This window comes from Heterodontus francisci, unplaced genomic scaffold (genome assembly GCF_036365525.1).
Source record: "Heterodontus francisci isolate sHetFra1 unplaced genomic scaffold, sHetFra1.hap1 HAP1_SCAFFOLD_43, whole genome shotgun sequence".
Taxonomy (NCBI): domain Eukaryota; kingdom Metazoa; phylum Chordata; class Chondrichthyes; order Heterodontiformes; family Heterodontidae; genus Heterodontus; species Heterodontus francisci.
In genome coordinates this window covers 8,508,252-8,526,749 of record NW_027141852.1, presented here as the reverse complement: position 1 = coordinate 8,526,749, position 18,498 = coordinate 8,508,252, and the positions used below count along the sequence as shown (strand labels likewise).

At 44.6% G+C, this 18,498-nt stretch overlaps 1 protein-coding gene across 1 annotated transcript; it reads right to left on the bottom strand.

Moving 5' to 3' along the window:
• Window positions 1-1,024: 1,024 nt before the first annotated feature.
• On the bottom strand, window positions 1,025-4,995 carry LOC137364992 (histone H2B 1/2-like). Its single transcript, XM_068027865.1, has 2 exons — window positions 4,988-4,995; window positions 1,025-1,391 (listed from the first exon to the last, which is right to left on the bottom strand). Exons 1-2 carry the CDS (start codon window positions 4,993-4,995, stop codon window positions 1,025-1,027), a joined length of 375 nt encoding a protein of 124 aa, XP_067883966.1.
• Between the last annotated feature and the right edge of the window lie 13,503 nt (window positions 4,996-18,498).

Here is an 18,498-nt window from a genome sequence, read left to right as displayed (position 1 = left end):
TCTGCACAATCTGAGACACACAGACTGTTAATACTGAATCTGCTGCACATCCGCCTTTTTAAACTCTGTGAGGAACCGCCCTGAGCAGTAATTGGCTGGAACCCGACGCCCAGTCAGTTTAAACCAAACCCCGATAATAAACAGAAACACAGGAAGCTATTGCCTCCGATTGGTCGATTATTACTGATTACTCAATTTTTAAAAAACCGCCAATATCAGTGCCGGAAACAACGGTTTTGACAAAGGAGAAATTTGCTTTAATTCATCTCATGAACATGATCAGAACATTTCAATGATATTTGTCAGCAAAGATCTTTTACAGCAAAGATTTTAAACTCTTTCTCTTGTATTATTCCACACATTGTCACAAGTTCCAGATACACTTTTCCAATCTGGTATCTATTCGGGTTTATTCTCCGTCCTTTTTGAAACAGTCTGGAAGCGGCGGCAGAAAGTCTCTTTCACAGCATTCTGCAAACGGATACATTTCAGGTCAATCTTTGTCAAGATACCGAATCACTGATTCTAGATTGAACCTATTTGTGGGAGACAAAAGCGGAGAGAAAGTGTTTTATTGTCAGGAGTTGAAATGTGAGACTGAGGTTTCCTACAACAGCGGGGTTTCCAGATAATGTACTTATTAATTATTGAGGCCAAGCTTGAACAAGGGAAACAAGTGACTGAGAACTGATCTGTCAGCTTTTATTAGCGGAATACAGGAAAGGGGCCGAATATGAACGCGTCTGAAATCAAAGCGCACTTGCGGTCAGTGGTCAGTAATTAATTTACACGGCATCATTAAGTAGAGACACAAAGATCTCACAGACAGTGAAAGTGAATCACCCAAATATACCTGGGATAAAACAGAGATCACAAAGGCAATTAGAAAGTTCCAGACTTTTCAGAAAAAGAAACAAAACAAATCGATACCATAGAGATGAAGTTGTAGCTTTTTCAGAGAGATTGTGGGTGGCTCTTAAAAGAGCCGTTGTGTTTGGGATGTTTTTCAGTCCATTGTGCAGTTTTACTTGGAGCTGGTGTACTTGGTCACCGCCTTTGTCCCTTCCGACACGGCGTGCTTGGCCAGCTCCCCGGGCAGCAGCAGGCGCACGGCGGTCTGGGTCTCCCGGGAGCTGATGGTTCTGCTCTTGTTGCAATGGGCCAGGCGGGAAGCCTCATCCGCGATGCGCCCGAAAATATCGTTCACAAACGAGTTCATGATGCTCATGGCCTTGGAGGAGATGCCGGTGTCGGGGTGAACCTGCTTCATCACTTTGTAGATGGAGATGGAGTAACTCTCCTTCCTCGACTTTCTCCGCCTCTTGCCGCCCTTTGCTGATGGTTTACTTAAGGTTTTCTTGGCGCCCTTCTTAGGAGCTGCTTTCTTCTTTCTTTTTTCCAAAATATACTTTATTCATAAAAATCTGTAAAAATTACATTGCCAAACAGTTTCCAAACAGCACCAAAAAATACAAACATTGCAAGGGAGATCAGTTTCCTTCAATACTGTCATGAGTTTCTTCCCAACCCTTCCGTTTCACAATTGTCATGTCAATTACAGTTTTACATTTACAGCAATTGAGAATATTAACGATACAGTTCGAGGGGTTTCCCATTGATCCAGCTCCTCAGTCCAGCTTGGTGGGGGAACCTTACACAGTGGTCTTTCCCCATTGAGCCTTTGCTGCGGCTGCCCCAAGCTTTAGTGCGTCCCTCAGCACGTAGTCCTGGACCTTGGAATGTGCCAGTCTGCAACATTCGGTGGTGGACAACTCTTTGCGCTGGAAGACCAGCAAGTTTCGGGCAGAACAAAGGGCGTCTTTCACCGAATTGATAGTCCTCCAGCAGCAGATGATGTTTGTCTCGGTGTGCGTCCCTGGGAACAGCCCGCAGAGCACAGACTCCTGTGTTACAGAGGTGCTTGGGATGAACCTTGACAAAAAACACTGCATCTCTTTCCACACCTGCTTTGCAAAGGCACATTCCAGGAGGAGGTGGGCGACCGTCTCTTCCCCACCACAGCCAACGCGGGGGCACTCTGCGGAGGGGGCGAGACTTCGGGTGTGCATGAAGGATCTGACGGGGAGGGCCCTTCTCACCACCAGCCAAGCTACGTCTTGGTGCTTGTTTGAATGTTCTGGTGATGAGGCATTCCGCCAAATGACTTTGACGGTCTGCTCGGGGAACCATCCGACAGGATCCACCGTTTCCTTTTCCCGTAGGGCCTTGAGGACATTCCGTGCAGACCACTGCCTGATGGACCGGTGGTCAAAGGTGTTTTTCCGCAGAAACTGCTCCACGAAGGATAGGTGGTACGGCGCCGCCCAACTGCATGGTGCGTTCCGCGGCAATGTGACCAGGCCCATCCTTCGCAACACCGGGGACAGATAGAACCTCAGCACGTAGTGACACTTGGAGTTTGCGTACTGGGGATCTACACACAGCTTGATGCAGCCGCACACGAAGGTGGTCATCAGGATGAGGGCCACGTTGGGTACATTTTTCCCGCCCTTGTCCAGAGATTTGAACATCGTGTCCCTCCGGACCCGGTCCATTTTAGATCCCCAGACGAAGCGGAAAATGGCTCGGGTGACTGCCACGGCGCAGGAGTGGGGTATAGGCCAGACCTGCGCCATGTAGAGCAACAACGTGAGCGCCTCGCACCTGATGACCAGGTTCTTACCCACAATGGAGAGAGATCGCTGCCTCCACATGCCCAACGTTTGTCGTACCTTGGCTACTCGCTCCTCCCATGTTTTGGTGCACGCCCCGGCCCTTCCGAACCATATCCCCAGCACCTTCAGGTAATCTGACCTGACGGTGAAGGGGACAAAGGATCGGTCAGCCCAGTTGCCAAAGAACATGGCCTCGCTCTTGCCGTGGTTAACTTTGGCTCCCGAGGCCAGTTCGAACTGGTCGCAGATGCTCATTAGTCTGCGCACGGACAGCGGATCCGAGCAGAAAACGGCGACGTCATCCATGTACAGGGAGGTTTTGACCTGAGTGCCTCCGCTGCCTGGGATTGTCACCCCTCTTATGCTCGCATCCTTCCTCATCGACTCAGCAAAGTGTTCAATACAGCAAACAAACTAGACCGGGGACAGAGGACAGCCCTGTCTGACTCCAGATTTGATCGGGAAACTTTCAGATTCCCACCCGTTGATTGAGACTGCGCTACTGATGTTTGTGTAGAGCTTTCTTCTTCTCCTCAACCATCTTCAGTTCCAATTTCAGACACAGAAATAAACCAAACCCCTTCCGAGTGCGGATTAAATAGACAATCCCACAGCTCTATGCTGTTGACGGATGGGGGAAAGTAAAGATTGTGATTGGGTGATTGGAAGTGATGTCACAAAGGTTTTATATTGTAATTCTCTAATTGGTGTCTTTCCCCATCCAATCAGATTAAAGATTTGCAACCAATCACAAACACCCTACCTGCAATCAGGAAGTATATTTCATAAAGACTCTCTCCAAACCCAGTTTATATTGAAAGAGCCGCTGTCCGTGTAAACCTCCCTGGAAATGTCCTGGCTGTTGTTGGGAGGACACTTATGTGTCCTTGTGTCTCTGCTATTGTAGGTGAGTGTGCAGTTAATTCAATTATTTTACTCTCTTCTTTTGTGTTTGAGAGTGTTCTGTCATTCGGTAGCTCTCAGTGTCTGGTGCTGTATGGATTCATTCTGTATCTCTCAGACTCTGGTACTGTGTGTGAGTTTGACATCCATTCTGTCTCTCAGTCTCTGGTAATGTGAGTGTGAGGAGATGAGGTGGAGTGTTGTGGCGAGGATGATAGAAAAGAGCATTGGTGTGGTGACACAGCCTTGCTTGAGCCCAGTTTATATTAGCATTGGTTCAGTGGTAGGGCTGTTGGGAAGGATTACAGCTTGCATGTCCTCATGCAGTCATCGGAGGATGGTGACGAATTTCTCCAGGCAGCCAAATTTGAGGAGGACGTTCCATAATCCCTCCCAGTTGGTCGAGTCGAAGGCCTTTGTCAGGACAGAGAAGGCCATTTATAAAGGTTGCTGCTGCTCCCTACATTTTCTTGAAGTTGTCTTGCTGTGAAGATTATGTTCACTGTGTCTGTTGATGGACAGAATCCACATTGTGATTCCAGTAGGACGTCTTCAGCCACGGGGAGGAGGCAGTTGAGAAGGACTCTTGTGATGACCTTCCCTGTGGTGGACAGCAGGGATACCCCTCTGTAGTTAACACAGTCTGTCTTGTCACCTTTTTTTGAAGATGATCACAATTACGGCATCTCAGAGATCCCCTGTCATGCTCTCTTCCTTCCAGATGAGAGAAATGAGACCATGTATTTGTGTCAAGAGTGCTTCTCTGCCGTATTTTAGAATTTCGGCGGGAATTCCATATACGCAAGCGGCCTTATGGATTTTTAGCTGTCAGTTTGCCTTTTCAGTCTCTGTCAGTCAGGAATTGTGCTGACAGCACGGTGGGTACCATGCATTGGAATGTAGTCAAGGACGGGGGCCCGTCATTTTACTTTTATTTTTAGTTCTTTTTTCTTTTTTACATATTTTACAATTTTCTTTCTTTTGTTCATTTCATTTCATTGTAGTTTGTTCAGTTTGCTTACCCACTGTTTGTTTTCATGTTTGTACTTGCTGCTGTTCAATCGTCAGTTCGTTAACACCCTATCTGTACTAATGCTTCGTCTTTCAACACACCATTAACATATTGTTTGCCTTTGCTCCATGACCTCTTGGTCAGCTATGTGGCCTTGTCCAATCTGCTCCTTCTCCTTTGTTATCTCTTGCCCCACCCCCGACTTACTTGCTTATAACCTTTGACATTTCTAATATTTGCCAGTTCCAAAGAAGGGTCACTGATCTGAAACGTTAACTCTGCTTCTCTTTCCACAGATGCTGCAAGACCTGCTGGGAAACGATTTAACATATGTTGCCTCCAGTCCAGATGCAAGGCTATTCCAACCTCTGTCATCGAGCTGCAGTATGCTGATGACGCTGGCATATGCACACCCTCAGAGGCCAAGCTTCAAACCCTTATCGATGCATTCACAGAGGCATATGAAATAATTTGCCTTAATCTAAACCTCCAGAAGACAAAGGTCCTCTACCAACCTGCTCCCTGACACTGCCCCCCGACTATCAAGATCCACGGCGAACCACTGGACAATGTGGATCACTGTTCATACCTTGGGGGCCTCCTGTCACCAAGGACAGATATCGACAATGACACTCAGCATCACCTCCAGTGTGTCAGGGCAGATTTCAGTCATCTGAGGAAAAGAATGTTTGATGACAAAGACCTCAAATCAGACACCAAGCTCTTGGTTGACATGGCTGCAGTGTTACCTGCCCTCCTGTATGTGTCAGAAACATAGATACTGTACAGCAGACATCCCAAAACCCTGGAGAGATATCACCAGTGGTGCCTCCGCAAGATCCTGCAAATTCAGTTGCAGGACAGGCGCTCCAATATCAGTGTCCTCTCTCAGGCCAACATCCTCAGTAACCAGACACTGGTCATGGTGAGTCAGTTATGTTGGGCAGGCTACATTATCCGCATGCCCGACACCAGAGTCCCAAAACAAGCTTTCTACTCTGAGCTCCGTCAGGGCAAGAGGCTACTAGGAGGGCAGAGCAAACGTTACAAGAATTTCCTTTCAACACTCCCTGAAAAAACGTGACATCTGCACTGATTCATGGGCATCTCTTGCCTGAGACCACCCAAAATGGAGAAGAAGCATCCACGAAGGTGCCAGCCAGTTCAAAATTCGTCGACATGCCCAGTAAGCAACCAAATGCAAACAGTGGAAGGAGTACTTGGAAATTGGAGAATCCCATTATCCCAACTCACCAAGCACCATCTGCCCCACCTGTGGCCGAGTGTCTGGATCCAGAATTGGACTATTCAGTTACCTAAGAACCCACAACCCTGGAGTGGAAGGAAGTCATCCTCCTTACCGAGGGATTGCCTAAGAAGAAGTTTAGTGTGACATCCATTCTGCATCTGTCAGTCTCTGGTATTGAGTATGAGTGTGGGATTCATTCATTATCTGTCGGTATCTGGTACTGTGTTTGAGTGCAGTTTTCAGGCTGTATCTATTGGTATCTTGTGTGTGAGTTTTGTATTCATCTGTATCTTTTAGCCTCTAACACATTATTTGAGTTTTGCAGTTATTCTGAACTGACCCTTGGTAATGTATGTGTGTTTGAGGTTGTTGGTTTACCTGTTAATCTGTTGTACTGTACATGAGTGTGAGATTCATTCTGTATAACTCTATCTCTGTTCCTGTTATGTGTGTGTGATTCATTCTGTATGCTCCATCGCTGGTATCACATATGTGTGTGGTATCAATTCCATTTCTGTTATTTCTGGTACTGCATGTGAGTGTTTATTTCATTCTGTAACGATCAGTCTCTGGCACTGTCTGCACGTTCTGGATCCATTTTGTAACGATCAGTCTCTCGCAGAGTGTGGATGTGGAATTAATTTTGTATCTCTCCATCTCTAGTGTCATGTGTAAATTTGGAATTCTTTCTGAATTGGTCATTGGCACTGGATCTGCCATTCTCTAGTACAGTTTGTGAATTTGGGATTCATTCTGTACCTGTCACTCACTAGTACTTTGTGAAAGTGAACGATACATTCTGTATCTGCCAGCCTCCGGTAGTGTGTGTGATTGTGGGATGAATTAATTAGCAGTCAGTGGTGCTCTATGTGAATGTGGAAATCATTCTGTAACTCAGTCTGATATTGTTCTGTGAGGGTGGGAATCACATGTATCTTTCAATTCCTGATGCTGTATGTGAGCATGGGATTCATTCTGTCCCTGTCGGTGGCACTGTATATAGCTGTGGGATTAATTCTGTACCTTTCAGTCTCTGGTATTTTGTACGAAAGTGGGATTAATTCTAGATCCGCCACACACTGGTTGAGTGTGTGTGTGTAAGAAGATAATAAGAGACAAAATAGGAACAGGAGAATGCCATTTGGCCCATCGAGCCTGCTGCGCCATTCAGTAAGATCATAGCTGTTCTGATTGTGGCCTTAATTCCACTTTCCTGCCTGCGCCCATGACCATTGACTCCCTTGTAGGTCAAAAATCTATCTATCACAGCCTTGAATATATTCAATGACCCAGCCTCCACAATCCTCTGGAGAGCAGAATTCCAAAGATGAACAACCCTCTGAGAGAAGAAATTCCTCCTCATCTCCTTCTTGAATGGGAGACCACTTATCTTGAAACTGTGGCCCTTAATTCTACATTCCCCACAAGGAGAAACATCCTCTCAGCATCTACCTGTCCAGCAACTGAGAATCTTATAGGTTTCAAAAAGATCACCTCTCAATCTTCTAAACTCCAGTGAGTTTTGGCCCAACCTGCTCAACCTTTTCACATTAGATGGCACAGTAGCGGCGCAGTGGCCCAACCTGCTCAACCTTTTCACATAAGACGGAACAGCGGCATATAGGGCGGCACAGTGGTGCAGTGGTTAGCACCGCAGCCTCACAGTTCCAGGGACCAGGGTTCAATTCTGGGTACTGCCTGTGTGGAGTTTGCAAGTTCTCCCTGTGTCTGCGTGGGTTTCCTCCCACATGCCAAAGACTTGCAGGTTGATAGGTAAATTGGCCGTTAAAAATTGCCCCTAGTATAGGTATGTGGTAGGGAAATATAGGGACAGGTGGGGATGTGGTAGGAATATGGAATTAGTGTAGGATTAGTATGGATGGGTGGTTGATGGTCGGCACAGACTCAGTGGGCCGAAGGGCCTGTTTCAGTGCTGTATCTCTAAACTAAACTAAAAATGTCACTCAGCATCACCTCCAGTGTGTCAGCACAGCCTTGAGTTGTCTGAGGAAAAGAATGTTTGATGACAAAGACCTCAAATCAGACACAAACTCATGGTTGACATGGCTGCAGTGTTACCTGCCCTCCTGTATGTGTCGGAAACATCAACACTGTTCAGCAGACATCTCAAAACCCCGGAGAGATATCACCAGCGGTGCTTCCGCAAGATCCTGCAAATTCAGTGGCAGGACAGGCGCTTCCAATATCAGTGTCCTCTCTCAGGCCAACAACCCCAGTATCGAGACACTGTTCATGGCTAGTCAGTTATGTTGGGTGGGCCACATTATCCGCATGCCTGACACCAGACTTCCAAATCAAGCTTTTTACTCTGAGGTCCGTCAGGGCAAGAGACTACCAGGAGGGCAGAGGAAACGTTACAAGAATTTCCTTAAAGACTCCCTGAAAAATAAGTAACATCTCCACTGATTCGTGGGCATCTCTTACCTGAGACCACCCAAAATGGTGAAGAAGCAACCGTGAAGGTGCCAGCCAGTTTGAACAACGTCGGCATGCCCAGGTAGCAACCAAACGCAAACAGTGGGAGGAGTATTTGGAAATTCAAGTATCCCATTCATCCACCTCACCAAACACCATCTGCCCCACCTGTAGCCGAGTGTGTGGATCAAGAATTGGACTATTCAGTTACTTAAGGACACACAACCCTGTAGTGGAAGAAAGTCATCCTTGTTCCCAAGGGACTGCCTAAGAAGAAGTTTGAGTGTGACATCCATTCTGCATCTGTCAGTCTCTGGAATTATGTGCGAGTGTGGGATTCATTCTGTATCTGTTGGTCTCCAGTACTGTGTTTGAGTGTGGCTTTCAGGCTGTATCTTGTGTTTGAGCTTTGTATTCATCTGTATCTTTCAGCCTCTAACACATTAATTGAGTTTGTTAGTCATTCTGAACTGACCCTTGGTAATGTATGTGTGTTTGAGGTTGATATTTTACCTGTTAATCTGTTGTACTGTACATGAGTGTGAGATTCATACTGTATAACTCTATCTCTGTTCCAGAATGTGATTCATTCTGTCTGCTCCATCGCTGGTATCACATATGTGTGTGTTATCAATTCCATTTCAGTCATCTCTGGTACTGTATGAGAGTGTTTAATTCATTCTGTAATTGTCAGTCTCAGGCACTGTCTGCAAGTTTTGGATCCACTTTGTAACTATCAGTCTCTCGCGGAGTGTGAATGTGGAATTAATTTTGTATCGGTCCATCTCGAATTTCATGTGTAAATTTGGGATTAATTCTGAATTGTCATTGGTACTGTATCTGTCATTCTCTCGGACAGTTTATGAATTTGGGATTCATTCTGTACCTGTCACTCAATTTGTGAAAGTGTGAGATAGATTCTGTATCTGTCAGCCTCTGTAATGTGTGTGATTGTGGGATGAATTAATTAGCCGTCAGTGGTGCACTATGTGAATGTGGAAATCATTCTGTAACTCAGTCTGATATTGTCCTGTGAGGGTGGGAATCACATGTATTTTTCAATCCCTGTTGCTGTGTGTGAGCATGGGATTCATTCTGCACCTGTCTTTGGTACTGCGTGCATCTGTGGGATTAATTCTATACCTTTCAGTCACTGCAATTGTGGATGAAAGTGGGATTCATTCTCGGTCCACCACACACTGGTTGAATGTGTGTGTGCAAGAAGATAAGAAGATACAAAATAGGAGCAGGGGAAGACCATTTGGCCCATCGAGCCTGCTCCGCCATTCAATAAGATCATAGCTGTTCTGATTGTGGCCTAAATTCCACTTTCCTGCCTGCGCCCAGAACCATTGACTCCCTTGTAGATCAAAAATCTGTCTGTCACAGCCTTGAATATATTCAATGACCCAGCCTCCACAGTCCTCTGGGGAACAGAATTCCAAAGATGAACAACCCTCTGAGAGAAGAAAATCCTCCTCATCTCCTTCTTGAATGGGAGACCACTTATCTTGAAACTGTGGTCCCTAATTCTACTTTTCCCCACAAGTAGAAATATCTTCTCAGCATCTCCCCGGCCAGCAACTGAGAATCTTGTAGGTTTCCAGAAGATCAACTCTCAATGTTCTAAACTCCAGTGAGTATAGGCCCAACTTGCTCAACTTTTTCTCATATGACAATCCAACATCCCAGGAATCAGCCTAGTGAACCTTCTCTGAACTGATTCCAATGCAAGTATATCCCTCCTTAAGTAAGGAGACCAAAACTGTGTGGAGTTGGGATGTCACTAATGTCCTGTAAAGTTATAGCAAAACTTCTTTACTTTGATACTCCATTCCCCTTGCTAAAAATACCAACATTCCATTTGCCTTCCTAATTACTTGCTATACCTTCATGCTAACTTTTTTGTAATTCATGTACCTGGACACCCAGATTCCTTGGTACAGCAGCATTCTGCAGTCTGTCACTGTGCAAATAATATTCTGTTTTTCTATTCTACCTGCCTAAGTAGACAATCTCACATTTTCCCATATTATACTCCATCTGCCAAAAGTTTGCCCACTGACTTAACCTATCTATATCTCTTTGCAGACACATTGTGTCCTCCTCACAACTTGCTTTCCTACCTATCTTTGTACCATCCATAAATTTGGCAACAGTACACTCAGTCCCTTCATGCAAGTTATTAATATAGATCATAAATAGTTGAGGCCCCAGCACTGTACCTGTGGCACTCCATTAGTTACAGTTTGCCAATCTGAAAATGCCCCATTTATCCCCACTCTGTTTTCTGTGAGTTAGCCAATCCTATATCCATGTGCGTGTAGTTTTCAGTTTGTATCTGTCAGTGCCTGGTACTCTATGTGAGTTTTGGACTCTTTCTCAATGTCTCAGTGCTACTATTTGTGTGTTAGATTGCTTTAGATGACTCAGGCTGCGATACTGTGAGGGAGTGCAGCAATCAACCTATACCTTTCAGCATCTGGCACTGAGCATGTGTATCAGAATCACTCTGTATCTGTCAGTATCTGGTACTCTGTGTGAGTGTGGGATTCATGATATAACCTTCCGTCCCTGGGACTGTTTGCAAGTCTGGATTCATTCTACATAAAATGTCAGCAATGCAACAGGCCACAGATGTGATAGGTTTTAAGCAGACAGTATGTTTGAGGTTTTACCTGATATTAAATATCTGTCACTGTAAACACAATAGTGAAAAATAATGTATCCTTCAATCTGATACAGGATTGGTGTGCAAGTGTAACTCAGGCTGTACGAATCAATTTGATCAGTGCCATTCAGTCTGAGGGAGAATCTTGGACTTGCATGTAAAATGAACTCAGTCTGGAATTGTACAGTATCTTCCAACTGACACAGTATGAGGTTTTAGGACTGGTATGTTATTTATAGCTCAGACTACACAAATCAAATTTATATTGTAACTTTTATTTTCATAATCCATATGAGTTTTAATGTATATGTCTGGACACATTATGGCAATTATTACTCATAAACTCAGAACGTGTTGGGCTGGTATTTAACTTGAATCTCAGAGTATATTTTTATATTATTTAGAGATACAGCATTGAAACAGGCCCTTCGGCCCACTGAGTCTGTGCCAACCAACAACCACCCATTTATCCTAATCCTACATTAATCCCATATTCTCTACCACATCCCCACCATTCTCCTACCACCTACCTACACTGGGGGCAATTTACAATGGCCAATTAATCTATCAACCTGCAAGTCTTTGGAGGTGGGAGGAAACCGGAGCAGCCGGCGGAAACCCACGCAGACACAGGGAGAACTCGCAAACTCCACACAGGCAGTACCCAGAACTGAACCCGGGGGTCGCTGGAACTGTGAGGCTGCGGTGATAACCACTGTGCCGCCCATAAACACACATAATGCCTCCATTATTGAGGTTAATTCTGTAACTTTGAAACGGGAACCATAATTTGTAGCTGAGGTTGCACGAACGTGGGATTGGCACAGTGATAATTTGATAGTCGGTGAGAATTTGGACTGGGATTTATGAGTTGGGGTGACATGGAAACAACGTCTGTCTCTCCTGCTCTGTTTGATTGAGGGATTGAAAATGTGTTTCTGGATCTATTTCTGCTGTCTGAGACTGTGGAACTGATGACCTGTCTGTGCGTCTGCGCTCTGTGAGTGATAATGTACGGACTGTATGAGAAGGAGCTGGTGACACTCTTCCTTGTAACTTGGGTGGAGGAAACATCACATTTATTCCGGTTCATTCAATTATTTGCCTGTTTGAACAAAAGTATGTTTATAACTGAAATACAGGGAAGGTAGAACATACAGGATTTTAAAGAATTTAATCTCTCAAATAATAATGAACGCCCACAAAGGAAGCCCAGCCATACAAATATTATCATTGTTTGACTGCACTGCAGTAACAGGTTCTTCCCATTCCGTCTCCTTTCCCTGTCCACACACAGCCCGAAAATGGCCTCTCCCTTCCCCCACTCACTCCATGTTCCGGGACCAGTTACTGCTCCATTCCACCTCTTATAAACAGCCCCCGCCTCCGCCTGAACTTGCCCCGGACTCGATGCTGATCTCTGAGTCTATCTGCGGACACGCTCCCAAAGCGATGTGCTGCTGGAAGGAGGCTGCTGTTTGCTCCCTTCCCCCGGGACTGGGATCTCTCCATTCGCGGCTGTTTTCAACCATCTTCTTCCGCTCACAGGCAGTGCTGGGGGAGGGGAGCGCAGGCGCAGATTTCTGCAACAATTCAGCAAACAGAAACATGGAAAATTTCCGGCGCAGAATGAGGCCATTCGGCCCATCATGTCCGTGCCAGCGCAAAGAGAGCGATCCAGCCTCATCCCACAGTTTCTTGTTATTGGACAGTGAAGTGTGGAAACAGATGCGGACGGTCAGGATGTGGGGAGTTACACAAAGAGAATCTATTATCGGCACCAGGTGAGAAGTGTGAAGGACACATTTTAAACAGCGGCTGTTTGGTTTCGCTTGAACGGTTAGACCATGGGAGCGGGAACTGGAAATCTGACCTGTGTAAAAGTTCCTGTTCCGTCGGTCAGTCCCATTCATGTCCCAGTGGATTGTTTCTGGATGTCATTTAATTGTTGTAAAATGGCCAAAGCCCCTGGTATGCAGTAGCTGGGGGCTGCAGGACTGCAGTGGAATCAGACACTGACTCTGTTTGCATTGCTGGGTTTCCTTTGTGATTGTTCACAATGATTATTAATTGAAAAATTGTTTTGGTCACTTTTGTATCTTCTACCACATCTCTTCCTGAATTATAATAAATACTTTTTTCTTTCCATAGGCAAATACTTGAAGGAAGCAGAATAAATGCAGTGATTCCTCGACACAAGAGGAAGTGCAGCCAGCTCCTCACACACAGTAAGTACAGTATCACTCACAGAGAGCAGAGACATCAATTCCACAATTACCGCCAGCAGAAGTAGTCAGACCGGCACTGATCCCAAGTTCCAGAAACATTTATTCAATCCAACAGTCACTCAGAGCAGGAAAGACTGAAGTTGTCTCCATTTCACCCCAACTGACCAGGAGATACATCAATCCCAGTCCAAAATCACACCCACTATCAGATTGCAAGGCACTGTGTCACTCTCACAAGAGTGCAGCCTGAACTACAAATTCAATGTCAGATACAGCAGACAAACAGAACCTGATTGTAAAGTACAGAATTTATCCCAATAATGTACCCAGACTGCAGACTGAGCTCCATGTTACACATCACTCCACAAATCTCACAAATGGTCAGAGCGGAAGACACAGTATTAATTCCATTACTGCAAACTGAATGAACTTGACCATTACATACCAGGACATAAAACATATTGTAAGATGAAAGGACACAGACCTGAAATGTTAATTCTGTTTCTCTCTCCACATACGCTGCCTGAACTGCTAAGTATTTCCAGCAATTTTGTTTTTTTTAATTTCAGATTTGCAGCATCTGCAGAATTTTGCTTTTATTTTAGAGTTAAAGAAACATTGCCTTGTGAGGTGAGAGTGACTGCCCTTGATATCAAGGCAGCTATTGACCATGTATGGCATCAAGGAGCCCAAGCAAAACTGGAGTAAATGGGAATTGGGCAAAACTCTCTGCTGGTTGGAGTCATACCTAGCACAAAGGAAGATGGCTGTGGTTGTTCAGGTCAATCAACTCAGTCTCAGGACATTACAGCTGGAATTCCTCAGGCTCATGTTCTGGGCCCAACCATCTTCAGCTGCTTCATCAATGACCTTCCCTCCATCACAAGGCTGAAAGTGGGGATGTTCACTGATGATTGTGCAATGTTCAGCACCATTCATGACTCCTCAGATACTGAAGCAGCCCGAACCCAGATGCAGCAAGACCTGGACAACATCCAGGCTTAGGCTGATAAGTGTCAAGTAACATTCACGTCACATAACAAATGAAAAAAGTGAGGAAATAGTGAAGGGCTTTTATGGAATACACGGAGACATGTTTCCACTTGTGGTGGTGTCTGAAACAAGAGCCAAAAATATAAAATCATCATTCCTAAAGCCAATGAGGAATTCATGAAAATTGTATTTACGCAGTGAATGGATAGAATCTGGAATTTTCTATCACATGGAGAGATTGAGGTGAATAGTATTGATGCACGTAAGGGGAGGTGGAACAAGTGAGCAAGTGTATGGGGAGAAATGAATTGAGCAATATACATATCAGGCTTTATTTTTCTTTATTTATGCAAATGATGCAGGATGGCTGGAAATATTGTGTAGAGCATAGAGCAGTTGGGACGATCCCAGTGCAGTGTTTTGTCTGGATGGATCTGCCCAGAACACTTGTGATGCAGGAGCTGGGAGCTTCAGTACTTCAGTGGAGGCAGATACTGACATGGGTTTTCAATTGTGTGTGTTCTTAATAATTATTAATTCAGAAAGTAAATTCACATCTTTGATATTTTGCACCTCACCTGTTCTTGAGTTATAAGATATATTTTTTCTTCATACAGGCAAATACTTGACGGAATCATGATGAATGTGATGGTTGCTGCACTCGAGGCACAAGGAACAGTGCAGCCAGCTCCTCTCACACACAGTAGGTACATTATCACTCAGAGTACAGAGGTACAGATGGTTCATCAATTCCCTAGTCTCAGACTGCAGAAGTAGTCAGGCCCACATGGATCCCAAGTTCCAGAGACACATTTTCAATCCAACAATCAAACAAAGCAGGAGAGAAAGAAGTTGTTTCCATTTCACCCAATTCAGTCCCACTGACAGTCAGATACATCAATCCCAGGTCAAAATCACACCCACTAGCAGATTGAAATGCAATGTGTCAATCTAAATATAATGCAGACTTAGCTAGCAATTAAATATCAGATAGAATTGGTACACGTTACTGTTTGTTATTGATACCATCAATATCGGCGACCACACTCTGGAAGTGGTTCAAGAGTTCACCTACCTAGGCTCAACTATCACTAGTAACCTATCTCTCGATGCAGAAATCAACAAGCGCATGGGAAAGGCATCTGCTGCTATATCCAGACTGGCCAAGAGGGTGTGGGAAAATGATGCACTGACACAGAACACAAAAGTCCAAGTTTATCAAGCCTGTGTCCTCAGTACCTTGCTCTGCAGCAGCAAGGCTAGACAACGTCCGTCAGCCAAGACTGACATCTCAACTCATTCCATATTTGCTGCCACCGTAGAATCCTTGGCATCAGGTGGCAGGACTGTATCTCCAATGCAGAAGTCCTCGTGACGGTCAGCATTCCCAGCATATACACCCTACTGAGCCAGCGGCGCTTGAGATGGCTTGGCCATGTGAGCCACATGGAAGATGACAGGATCCCCATCTCGCATTGTGCAGGGAACTCGTCACTGGTATCAGACCCACCGGGGATCCATGTCTCCGCTTTAAGGACATGTGCAAACGCGACATGCAGTCCTGTGACATTGACCACAAGTCATGGGAGTCAGTTGCCAGAGATTGCCAGAGCTGGCGGGCAGCCATAAAAGCGGGGCTAAAGAGTGGCGAGTCGAAGAGATTTAGCAGATGGCAGGAAAAAAGACAGAAGCACAAGGAGAGAGCCAACTGTGTCACAGCCCCGACAACCAATTTTATCTGCAGTGCCTGTGGAAGAGTTTGTCACTCGAGAATTGGCCTTTCTAGCCACTCCAGGAGCTGCTTCACAAACCACTGACTGCCTCTGGGCAATTACCCATTGTCTCTCGAGACAACGAGGCCAAAGAAGAAGAAGACTGATTGATTGGCACAGAATCTAACCTAATGATGTACCCTGAGATTTAAATTAAATACCATACCCAAAGCTCACACCCATTGATTATAAAGGATGTTGAAACATCCCCATGGTGTACCCTGAGATACAAGTCGCAAACAAGTCCAACATTCATTACAGTGAAAGTTTCAAAGGTGCTGAAAGATATTGTAAGCTGAGACACAAATTAGATACCAGTTCAGAACTCACCCACACTGTGAAATGGAAAGATACAGAATCAATTCCATTAGTGTAGATTGGTCTAAACATTATCTACCATTCTAAAAACTCATACAATACCAAACTGAAATACAGTATCAATACTATTCATGCAGATTGATCTAAACATTGTATACCATTCTAAAAACACACAGTATCAATTCTATTAGTGCAGATTGATCTAAACATTACATACCATTCTAAAAACTGATACAATATCAAACTGAAATACAGTATCAATTCCATTACTGTAAATTTATCTAAACATTGCCAGTCCAAAAATCACATACAGTATCAGACTGAGCAATGCTGATACGAAGTGTAAACTGTGATGTAAATTAGATGCCTGGGTAGAACTCACCCAGACTGCAGAATTGAAAAATACAGTTGACTGTGATCCACATTATTTACCAGCCAAAAACATCTCATACATGATCAGAGTGAAATAGATTATCAATTCCATTTGTGCAGACTGAACTCCACATGACAAACCAGTAAAAACTCTCATACAGAGGTATGGTGATTTTGTGGTTACATTAAAGGACGAGTAATCCAAAAGTCTCCACTAATGGTCCAGAGACATGAGTTCAAATTCCACTGCAGCAGCTGGATAATTATTGAATCAAAGCAAGTTTATGGCACAGCAAGAGGCCATTTGGCCCATCATGTCTGTGCCAGATGAAAAACTTTCCACCCATTCTAATCCCACATTTCAGCATTTGGTCGGTACCCCTGCAGATTACGGCATTTGAAGTGTATATCCAGACTCCTTTTGAATGAGTTGAGGGTTTCTGCCTCAACTACCCTTTCAGGCAGTGAGTTCCAGACACCCACCACCCTCTGGCTGAAATTTTTTTTTCCTCATCTCCCCTGTAATCTTTCTGCCAATCACTGAAAATCTATTCCCCGAGTCACTGATTTCTTTGCTAAGGTAAACAGGCCCTTCACTTCAACTCTATCCAGAATCCACAAAATTTTGTTCATTTCAGTCAGATCTCCCCTCAGCCTTCTCTGTGCCAAGGGGAACCGCCCCAGCCTATCCAATCTTTCCTCACAGCTGCGTTGTTCCAGTCCCAGCAACATCCTCGTAAATCTCCTCTGTACTCTCTCGAGGGCAATTACATCCTTTCTGTAATGAGGTGCTCAGAACTGCACACATTACTCAAGTTGTGGCCTGACTAATGATTTATACGGTTCCAGCATAACCTCTCTGCTCTTATATCTATCCCTCGGCTAATAAAGGAAAGGATTCCATATGCCTTCTTACCACCTTATCGACCTGTCCTGCTACCTTCAGGGATCTGTGGACATTTACCCCAAGGTCCCTCACTTTCTCTACACCTTTCAGCATTTTCCTATTAATTGTGTATTCCTTTGCCTTGTTTGACCTCCCCAAATGCATCAGCTCACACTTCTCTGGATTGAATTCCATTTGCCATTTTTCTGCCCATCTGGCCAAACCATGAAGATCTTCCTGCAGCCTACAGTTATCCTCCTTGCTATTTACCACATGGCCAATCTTTGTGTCATCTGCAAACTTCTTGATCATGCTTCCTACATTTACATCCATGTAGACTACATCAGCTGCACTGCCCTCAACTATCTTCCTTTTTAATTCTTCAAAATGTTGATCAAGTTGGTCAGACAAGATCTTCCCTTAACAAATCCATGCTGGACTATCCTTGATTAATCTGTGCCTTTCTAAGTGACATTTTATCCTGTCTCTCTGAATAGATTCCAATAATTTTCCCACTACTGAGGTCAGACTGACTGTCCTGTAATTATTCGGTCTATCCCTCACTCCCTTTTTAAACAGAGGTACAATGTTAGCAGTCCTCCAATCCTCCAGCATCACACCTGTATCCAGTGAGGTCTGAAAAACGATGGTCAGACCTTCCGCTATTTCCTCTCTTGCTTTTGAAGAGCCTGGGGTTCATTTCATCCGGCCCTGGTGATTTATCAATTTTCAAATAAGCTAATTCCATTAATATGTCCTCTCTCCCTCTGTTGATCACGTCTAATACTTCACACCCCTCTTCGTTATCTACAGTATCTGCATCGTCCCCCTCTTTTGTGAAGACAGATGCAAATTATTCATTAAGAACAATGCCAGCATCTTCTGCCTCTACACATAGGTTGCCTTTTTGGTCTTTTCTGTGCCCAACTCTTTCCTTAGTTATCCTTTTACTCTTAATGCATTGATAAAACATTTTTGTGTTC